The 10,080-nt window shown below is 34.7% G+C and overlaps 1 protein-coding gene across 1 annotated transcript; it reads left to right on the forward strand.

Moving 5' to 3' along the window:
- Nucleotides 1-591: 591 nt before the first annotated feature.
- On the forward strand, nt 592-6,961 carry LOC126712205 (COP9 signalosome complex subunit 4). The gene is made up of 14 exons (XM_050411440.1): nt 592-885; nt 974-1,125; nt 2,772-2,875; nt 3,026-3,086; nt 3,972-4,064; nt 4,163-4,263; nt 4,604-4,712; nt 4,798-4,842; nt 4,983-5,051; nt 5,235-5,326; nt 5,412-5,454; nt 5,566-5,625; nt 6,361-6,420; nt 6,735-6,961. Exons 1-14 carry the CDS (start codon nt 756-758, stop codon nt 6,807-6,809), a joined length of 1,194 nt encoding a protein of 397 aa, XP_050267397.1. The 5' UTR covers nt 592-755; the 3' UTR covers nt 6,810-6,961.
- Nucleotides 6,962-10,080: the final 3,119 nt, after the last annotated feature.

Here is a 10,080-nt window from a genome sequence, read left to right on the forward strand (position 1 = left end):
TTAATTTTACATGTTGAAATGGTTAATTTTGAGTGGTGGAGATTACTTTTTATATGGATTCACAATTATATTTTCCATGTTATGAAATTTTCATAAAAGAATAAAAATTGTTGATCAAATATGGACAAAGTTTAGTTTCAAAATTAGTTGTAGTTTTAAGTTACAACCTTACTTAATATTTTTTTATTGGAGGTGAATTTTAACAAATCCATTATTGGATTACATCTTCTTCTTATATTCTTCATGTTTGCAAAATTTATAGAAAATTAAAGATCAATAGATATATTATTAATAAATTGTTTAAATTGCAATTTTTTGTAATTTAAAATTATATATAAAATATAAGATTATAAATTATATAGTAAATAATTTTCGATTGACACAAAATTTGACATCTATATTAAGTGTGTAAAAAATATATAATTTACCAGTTAAATTTTCAAAATATATAATAATTTTTATTTTATTGAATAATATTATAGTTTTAAGTTATAATGTAACTAAATTTTTTTTTTTTTTTAAGTCATTCGGAGAAAATTTTGAGAGTGAGAGTAAAAAATTAGGAAGAAATATAAGATGAGGTTTCCTTGATATTTCCTAGCAAAGAGACGCTGCCCAATAGGAATTATTAGCGCTCTGAGACACTGCCAGTGAAGGAGCCAACTGATTTTCCCAAATACACAAACTCAAACACAACTTTCAGGGTTTAGGGTTTCAGTCTTGTGAGTGAGAGAATCTGAGAAGAGAAGTCAGCCATGGAGAGTGCTTTCGCTAGCGCCTCTGCGATCACAGACCAAAGGCAAAAGATCGAGCAGTACAAGCACATTCTCGCCACCGTTATTTCCTCCAACGACGTCGTTCGTGCCAAGAAATTCATCGATCACGGTTCGTTTGCTTTTCCCTCTTTTTGTTTTGGTTTATTTCTATAACTATTTCAATAATGCTTGAATTATCGGCTATGGCATCATCGCAGTGTTATCCGACGACGTTCCATTGGTGGTGTCGCGGCAGCTTTTGCAGACCTTTGCGCAAGAGTTAGGGAAATTGGAACCCGAGGCACAAAAGGATATTGCGCATTATGCACTTGCTCAGATTCAGCCTCGTGTCGTTTCGTTTGAAGAACAGGTTCGTTTTGATATTGTTGATGAAGTATCAGTGAGAAGTATTTATTGCAACATTAATAGATGATAGAGCAAGAATAGTACATGAAATATAGGGCAACACAACCTCATAGCAACTGTCACACAGAGCAATCTAAACTAACAGGAATAGGGGGTGAATGCCCCTGGCTTACCCGGCAACTCCATTTGACAGGTGGGGTTAGTTGCTGTTAGGTTTTACTGGCTAGAGGCGAATCCAAAGAACTAAAAAGTAGGTTAATATTTCATGTACAACATACAATTCTATTAAGAACTGAATCACTCTTGTAGCTTTGCGGTATTGCTTGGTCTCCCTTATGAGGAAGAGAACCAGGGTTCGAATCCCGTCTCCCCCACTTGTTGTAACAATAATAAAGGGGGAAAAAAAAGACCAATCAACTAAATTCATTCCAACTAGTTGGCATCTGAACCAAGCATAGATCCACAATACCGTCCGATATAGTTTTTGTGGAAGAACAAGTGATCCCTCTTTTCTATGAAGGCATTACGTAGGACACGATTTATGTATCTGCTATATACCCATTGAATTGTTCTCTCTTTGGTTGGGAACTTGTTATTCACAGCTAACCATCCAATAAAGGAATGTGCAAGGGATAGGTTGAGATCAAACCATAGCTGCTTTAACCAATATACTATCAACCCCTTTTCCCTAATTTCCTCCCATGTATTGGCGCAACTGTATCTATTAGATGAAGCCCATAATGCCCTTTCGCTTTCAACTGGACTAAACTGAGCCTACTTTGAATATTCACAAGTTGCTTAGATCTATCAGCCTTCTAGATCCACTGCATCATCTTTAGAACATATTCAAATTTTGCTTTAAAGCGGTTTGCTGCATCATAAATGACCCTCTGCCTATATCTTTGAAACAATATGCCATCTGGATGCAGCATATAATGCCATAGGAAAATCCTTGTCCCATATTTTACCTCAAAGCTCAAGAATTTCCTAGCTTCTTGCCTCAGTTCAAGAAATCATCTCCATAAACCACTTTTAAAAAATTTGTTGCGCCCAAGCAACTCATAAGGAACCAGCTTGGGTATAAAAGAGCTTCATTGTTGAAGCTTTGTTTAATCCGCAACCCTTGTCAAACTATGGCCACCCTATTGTTTGGGTAAGCACACTTTATCCAATGCTGTTCTAACACTTCATCTACCTGCACCTTTGTCTTTCCAAAGAAATTTATTGAAGCACTGCTCAATGGTAGCAATCGCTTTCTCTGGTAGGATGAATATGCTGCACCAAAACCTCTGAATGTTGCATAGGACTGATTGGAGAAGCTATAACCTGCCTGCAAATGATAAATTCCTAACTGACCAGGCATTGATTCTATCTAGAATCTTAGCTTTGTATCTCAGACTTGAGTTAATGAGACTGCTGGAGACCAATGCATGCATCTAGGGGAGTTTTTTTTTTCTTTTCATGATTTAGAGAATTTATATTACGTGCTAAGCTGGTTTTTCTGGTTATTGTGTTTTATCTTATTCATTTGTAATAGGAAAGTATGGTCATCTTTTCCTGGTCATCTACAAAACAATATTTTTTGGTTATATTTGTGAATTGAGTTGACTTTGTTTTAAGAAACTTGTTATCTGTCTGCATGGGGTGCAGGTGTTAATTATCAGGGAGAAACTTGCTGAATTATATGAGTCTGAGCAGCAGTGGTCCAAAGCAGCTCAGATGCTCAGTGGCATTGATCTAGATTCTGGAATGAGGTCTGAGAGTAAGATCCATTTAATTTTTTTTTTCATTATTATTTTTAAAAATTGCTCATTAAATGCAGGTATGTTTATGAATATTTTTTTTCCAACATGAATCATCTCTGTAATATTTCTTCCTCTTTTTTTTTTGGATGCCTCCATCAGAGTGATCGACGATGCATTCAGGTTGACAAAATGTGTCCAAATTGCTCGCCTCTATCTTGAGGTATTGACTTTCTTCTACAAGTATAATCTTTAGATTAAGTGTGCGTTTGGATACCGCTTATTTTGTTGAAAACTAAAAACTGAAAACAATAAAATAAAATAAAAATCATTTTCCGGTTACTGTTCACATGCCTATTTGCACTGTTCATGGGGCGCTGGTTAAAAAAAAAAAAAAAGCCTGAAACGCGGACACGCAAACCAAACAAACACTAATTAGAATTTATTTTTTTCATTGGTAAATATTAAAATGAGTGTTGCACGCTGGGCATTATTGGACGTACTTATCATTGGAAATGGCCACACCAGGGTGGATTATAGGGGGTTGTGTGTTTATGTCTTGGAGGTAAAAAAAAAGGTTTCACCTATGGAGCATAGAGGTTGGGCAGAATAGCATTGATAAATGTTTCTTTGGTATTCATCTCAAAGAACAATAGCCATAATTTGAATACCAACTTGTTAAAAAAGATACTAGAGTACTATAATTTTTTCGTTTGTGGGTTCTTGTTTTTCTATTGATATTCAAAGTAAACTGACTCGGAAACCTTTGTAAGTGCGGATATATTAGTAAAAAAGCATTGGGATATGCATCATTTTAACAAGTGGTTGCCATATGACCCATTCATATTCTTTGGACTCCGTGTGTTCATTCAGAAAGAAAGTCCCTGTACAGTTTCATGTCAAACTCTAGATGGCTAGGTAGCAGTTATGTTGTTCTTGTCTATAACTTGTTGGTGTTTTTAGTTGGGGACTTTGGTTCCTTATGCAGCATCTCATTCCAGTGACGCACTGTCTTAATGATCATAATGCTTGAATCAATATTTTAGTCTTAGATTATGTTAATATGTATCCCTACAGTTATTGACTATGTTGGTTGCTTATTTGGTAGGATGATGATGCTGTTAATGCAGAAGCTTTTATCAATAAGGCTTCGTTTTTGGTTAGCAACAGTCAGCAGGAAGTCTTGAATTTACAGTATAAGGTTTGACATTATTGGCATGTCAATGAAGATGATTGTGTTAAAGGCTACATCTTTCAGCATTTTATTAAATTGTTTTCTTCTCTTTTCCTCATTGTCAGGTTTGTTATGCAAGAATTTTAGATTTGAAGAGGAAGTTCTTGGAAGCAGCATTACGTTATTATGACATATCACAAATTGAAAAACGGCAAATAGGAGATGAGTATGTTTTTTTTTCTTTTGGTATTTTACCTATGCTTATCCAACTCTTTCATAAGGTTGTGATTGTTGTGTTGTCTTTGATCTCAAGTGTAGTTTCATGTGGTTGTTAAGTATGACCCTGCTTTATCGATTGATTTCCAATAAACAGAATCCTTGTGTGTTTTACACATTTCCTTTTCATGTCTTCTAATTACTGCATCATTGGCTGCATTTATTGCATGCCAACATGTTTTCAAACTTAACCAAAGTTTCTTCAAATAATCCAAATACACAATGTCACCTTTTTTACCTTTTTTAACACTCAAATTGAAGATCTTAAAGGCTCATTATTCTTTTTGCAGGGAGATTGATGAAGAAGCATTGGAGCAAGCTCTTTCTGCTGCAGTGACATGTACAATTTTGGCTGCTGCAGGTCCTCAACGATCTCGTGTTCTTGCGACTTTATACAAAGTAAACACCCTCCTCTTGATGAATAGTGGTTACATTCTGAGAAATCCTTTGCTTTGTTTAGCTGATGTGTTGTGGTTTGGTTCAGGATGAACGATGCTCAAAGTTGAAAATTTATCCTATACTGCAAAAGGTAAACCACCCCCCCCCCCCCCCCCCCCTCTTTCCCCCCTCACCCCTCCCCCACTTGAAGAATACAGCACACATTTTGCTTCATTTCTTGTTGCTCTAATTATTTAAAATTTCGATGTCATTTTAACCTGTTTATATCAGGTGTATTTGGAGAGAATTTTGAGAAAACCTGAAATTGACGCATTTGCCGAAGAATTAAAAGCACATCAGGTTATATAAGTTTGCTTCTTTTCCATAGTACATCCCCAATGTACTCGGCTTGGCACTTTTTCTATTATTAATAATATTCTTACGTTACTTATCAAAAAAAAAAAAAGTTAGGTGTCATGCTTACAGCATTTACTTTTGTTGCGAGCCATAATGTGTTTGTCTCAACTTCTATTTTTTCCACAGAAAGCACTTCTGCCAGACAATTTTACTGTTCTGGATCGTGCTATGATTGAGCATAATCTTTTGAGTGCAAGCAAGCTCTATACAAATATAAGGTTCAAAATATGCTGCTGTTAGTTTTTATTTTCCTTTTATGTTAGTGCTGGACGACTCCATAATATTGTCATTTCTCTGCCATAGCTTTGATGAGTTGGGCACCTTGCTGGGCATTGATCCTCATAAGGTACGTTCCTTTATATATCTTTATTAATCTAGTTTGTTACTATTTTTAAAATCCCTGCTTCTAGCATTTTGATACTGTGTGTAGGCCCTAAAAGAATTATTTGACTTGCAGGCTGAGAAGATAGCGTCAAGAATGATTTATGAAGATAGAATGAGGGGATCAATTGATCAGGTATCAATAACTGCTTATGGCTCAGAATTTTTTTTCCTTTCCAGCCATTAAGTGCTTGTATCAATCATATCCTAACAAACTGAGAAATATCATAGGTTTGTAGAATTTTAGGTGTTTGATTGCAAAAAAATTTCAACATTTTTGTTTCCTGCCAAGAATTGAAAGGTCTTTTTGTTGTAATCACTTTACGCTGTATGGAATCTTGTTCTCATGCCCACACCTACCCATCCACCCACCCCAACACATTCATTTTAAATGAATTACCTGAATTTGGACAAGAATAATTTTACTGCAATTACAACAACAACAAAGCCTTTGGGGTTGGCTATGGATCCTCAACTTCAACAGACTAATCGGGGTTGGCCACTTGTATTTTCTCCCCATTCTATCCTATCCAAAATCATACTCCCTGTCACTTTCTTCATCTTCTTCTTCTTCCTTTTTAAAATTTTGAGAATCTGTCATCTACTTAATTAACATGTCCTTTTTTTTTTACTGCTATGGTGAAAATACATTCTTACTGCATTTTACTCACCAAATACCTACTTAATTAACATGTCCTTTTTTTACCCTAATTCTTTCCAAAGGCTAATTTCAGATTAGTTCCCTTGATTATGTGTTGACTAAACCTAAGGTTCTTTTAATGACTGGAGGGGGTGGGCAAAGGAATGAAAAGAACAGCTGCATATTTATATTTATCATGTTGTGTGATATATCTGAACTATCTCATATCAGGTGGAGGCTGTCATACATTTTGAAGATGACACTGAAGAGCTGCAACAGTGGGATCAACAGGTGATTCTCAGATTTGATTGCTATTCTATCGTACTACTGGACCTAAAAGATGAACGAACTCTATTGTCTAACAAAGATGCTTATAGAATTCAAATATAGCTGTTGCCTGCATAATTAATTGCAAATCTCCGCTGTTTATTTAACCCTTGCTTCTCCCAAATTGCTAATCCTCCAAATAAATGAAGTAAAATTTTCTGCTTGTTTGCCAACCTACAGTGGCTAGGTCCTGAAATACTATAGTGGCTGATAAGTAGCTCTCATAGCTGAGTTTCCCTTTCAGCAGCTCTTAGTTTTATTTTTGTGGTTTTTTGCAGATAGTCGGCCTGTGTCAGGCTCTCAATGATGTCTTGGATAGCATGGCAAAGAAGGGCTTGGCAATTCCTGTCTGATCAATATATTAGTGAATACTTAGAAGACAATGTTACATTTTTTTGGCATATTTATCTGCTTCAAAAGGTGGCTGTACATTATTAGTCCAATTTGATGAACATTACTGATTATGCAATATTATTTTTTGTTTATCTAGTTTCTGTTTAGCACAGGTTCTTATTCCCTGCTCTTGGGTGATTGTTTGTGTGCACTTTGCCTAAAGTTGTTGATCTGTGTAGATTTAATTGTGGTCTTTCAAATTTGAGGAAAAAAAGGTGGTCCTTGAAGTTAATTGATTGAGCTTTGAAGTTGCTAGAGCTTGATTGGAAAATGGTTACCACAACCAAGTCATGTACTTTTGCTGGTGTAATTTTCATGGAGATGTCTCTTACCCTCATTTATATGGAAATGCAGTACGATCTAAACAGTAGAGCTTCCATTCACATAATTTCCAAACCATAGAAAAAATAAAATTGCACACCTTGTTTTTCAAGCTATTTTATTAATTATTAGTTTTTTTTTTGAAGAAACTATTAATTATTAGTTGATTACACTGATTTTACATTTGAATCGCTTGCCATAGTTGTGGTCATCATGTAATTTTCCTGCTAAGATTTGGTCCCTTCTGAATCAAAGATTTTAGTCCCCAGGATGGATGCTTTGTGAAGAATATGGCTTGTGTAGGTTTGGTCGTTTACCCTACTTAATGTCCAGAATTTCATATGCTTTGCTCCCATGCCTAGATGACTGTTCTTTATGCTTGCTGGTCTCATTAAACCCTTGAAAACGGCTGTTTATGCTGTCAAAGATGTATTCAGTTGTGATTGTTCCATTTAACCTGTGGTTTCATTTATCATATTTATTCTTTGAAGCAACTTACCTGTGTGTTTGGATTAAAGCTTGTTTTGAGGGGCTTATGTTCTGCTTACTCTAATAAAATTCTATTTTGTTGCAAACAAATTTGTTTAATGCGTAAGAGACGTCTGCGGGATTTGATAGATCCAATTTAGATTGCAATTGTAGATTTGTAGGTATGATAATTTTCTCGTTATGGTGTTACATTGTCAAACGTTTAAGTGCGCTTTTGTTAGGTCAATAGCAGCACAGGCCTAGCAACGGGTCTGCCTTTAATTATTATAATGGTAAGTTGGTAAATGGCAACAGAGGAAATTCATTACTTAAAAATCAAATCCTAAACCAGAGTTTGTAACAGTTCTTACAGATTGAGTAAAAAACATTAGACAAGTCTGAGGCTAACAATAAAGCAACAGCGAGAGGAACATTGTGCACTTAAAAAATCAAATCCTAAACCAGAGTTTGCAACAGTTCTTACAAATCAAATCCCAAACCAGAGTTTGCAACAGTTCTTACGGATCGAGTAAAAACATTAGACAAGTCTGAGGCTAACAATAAAGCAATAGCGAGAGGAACATTGTGCACTTTGATCCTATTTGTTCCACTTCGGTTCATTTAAAACAAATTACAATGGGGCACTGTTTGGAGATTTAAATGAGGCCGGATTGGGAGTTGTAATCCGGAATGACAAAGGTGAGGTTATGGCAGCCCTAGCAGAGAAAATTCCTCTACCTTTTTCAGTGGTCTTACAGGAAGTATTGGCAGCGTTAAGGGCAGTCCTTTTTGCAACAGAGTTTGGTTTCAGTCAGTCCATATTTGAAGAGAATTCGGAGATATTAGTCAAGCTCTGAATAATACGAATCCTTCTCACTCTTCTATTGGGCATACTTTGAGTTTTTTTCGAACTCATTCTCTCTCATACTAGGAGGGAAGGTAATTCTGTAGCTCATGCCTTAACCAGGAAAACAAGAAACTCATTTTCTTTAGAAGTTTGGATGGAGTCTATTCCATATCTCGTTTGATTGTTTCTGACTTTCATGTACCTTAATCTTTCTTTATTGAGTTAATAAAATAGTTTGGTTTCTCAAAAAAAAAAAATCATTTTGGTCAATTTCCGTCTCTTAGACCACTTCAGTCCGATTTAGTCCCCTTCTACCCATTCAATCCACTTTGAACCTTCCAATTCGGTTTTATTCGGTCCTGTTCGGTTTACATCATCCACTTCGGTCCGATTCCGTCCATTTCGGTTCCCTTTTGTCCATTTGGTTCATTTCAGTCCCCTTAGGTCCATTCTGTCCATTTTGGACTAATGAGGCCTTAAATTGATTCTTTTTGTAGGTTGCATTTTCAATTTTTGGCTTAAATTTTTTTTACCACATAATTTTTGGGTTGAAAAGTATAAAATTTTATTCTATTTGGCCCAAACTCTTTAGTTTTGGGCTAAAAAATACAAATAAAATAAGCACTAGAAATTAGAGATAGGATCCCAAAAACGCAATAAAAATGTAAATATTCAAAAGATTATCTTAAAATTAAAGTTTCAATAATATAGACATTATACTTATATTTGGTAAGAACAAAAAAAATTCTACAATTTTAAACTATTATAATAATTTAAATTTAATGTAACATGTTACATGTATTTCATAAAATGCGGGCGTACATATTTTTTTTAATGTTCTTAGATATGTTCAAATTAGTCAACTGATTATGGTATATTTAAAACATCATTTAATTACTAGCTCTCCTACATTTATATAAAACAATATTATAATTATGTAATTTAAATCTTTAATTAAATTATGTTTTTCATATATATATATATATATATACATACACACATATAAACTTTTAAATAACCCATGCATTATTTAACCTAAAAATTTAGGTTATATTCTTATAAAATTATTATATTATATTTTCTCGTGCATTGTGTGAGTTCCCAGCTAATTCATTTCACTTTAGAATGCTAGGCTCAATTAATGTCATTTGTCCCGTTAAAAAGCAAAACCAATAGTATGATCCCACAATGTTGAGGATTAGGCAACTTATAATCCAACTCTTAAATTTCTTGGGATTTACTTTCATGTGCTATAGTGATCCCGCAGACAGTCACCACTACAAACTGATCCAGTATATTTCTGGGAACATCAGATTTTTATAGTGCTCTTGTTGACAGTAAAACTTAGGTATGGCAGCTCAGGTATAGTACATTGAATTTCCCCAATGAACTTCAAACGTCTAATTACATTGACTAATAAAATACAAATAGTATTATCATTTCCACGGACAATTAAATTCAATGCATAGTTGCTTTGAATTCAATGCAACTATGTGTTTGAATTTAATTGGAAAGTCACCAAAGTATCTACCTAAGTTTTGTCCTTCAGTTAATATGAGATTGATGAATGATGACAACAGTGAAGTTGCCTAAAT

This window comes from Quercus robur, chromosome 2 (assembly GCF_932294415.1).
Source record: "Quercus robur chromosome 2, dhQueRobu3.1, whole genome shotgun sequence".
Classification (NCBI taxonomy): Eukaryota; Viridiplantae; Streptophyta; class Magnoliopsida; order Fagales; family Fagaceae; genus Quercus; species Quercus robur.

Bases quoted from the DNA above. Each gene is read 5' to 3' on its own strand.
- LOC126712205 (XM_050411440.1), top strand. From the start codon at position 756: ATGGAGAGTGCTTTCGCTAGCGCCTCTGCGATCACAGACCAAAGGCAA. The intron at 1,126-2,771 runs GTTCGTTTTGAT...CATGGGGTGCAG, and splicing joins TCGTTTCGTTTGAAGAACAG to GTGTTAATTATCAGGGAGAA. The intron at 4,264-4,603 runs GTATGTTTTTTT...TTCTTTTTGCAG, and splicing joins AAACGGCAAATAGGAGATGA to GGAGATTGATGAAGAAGCAT.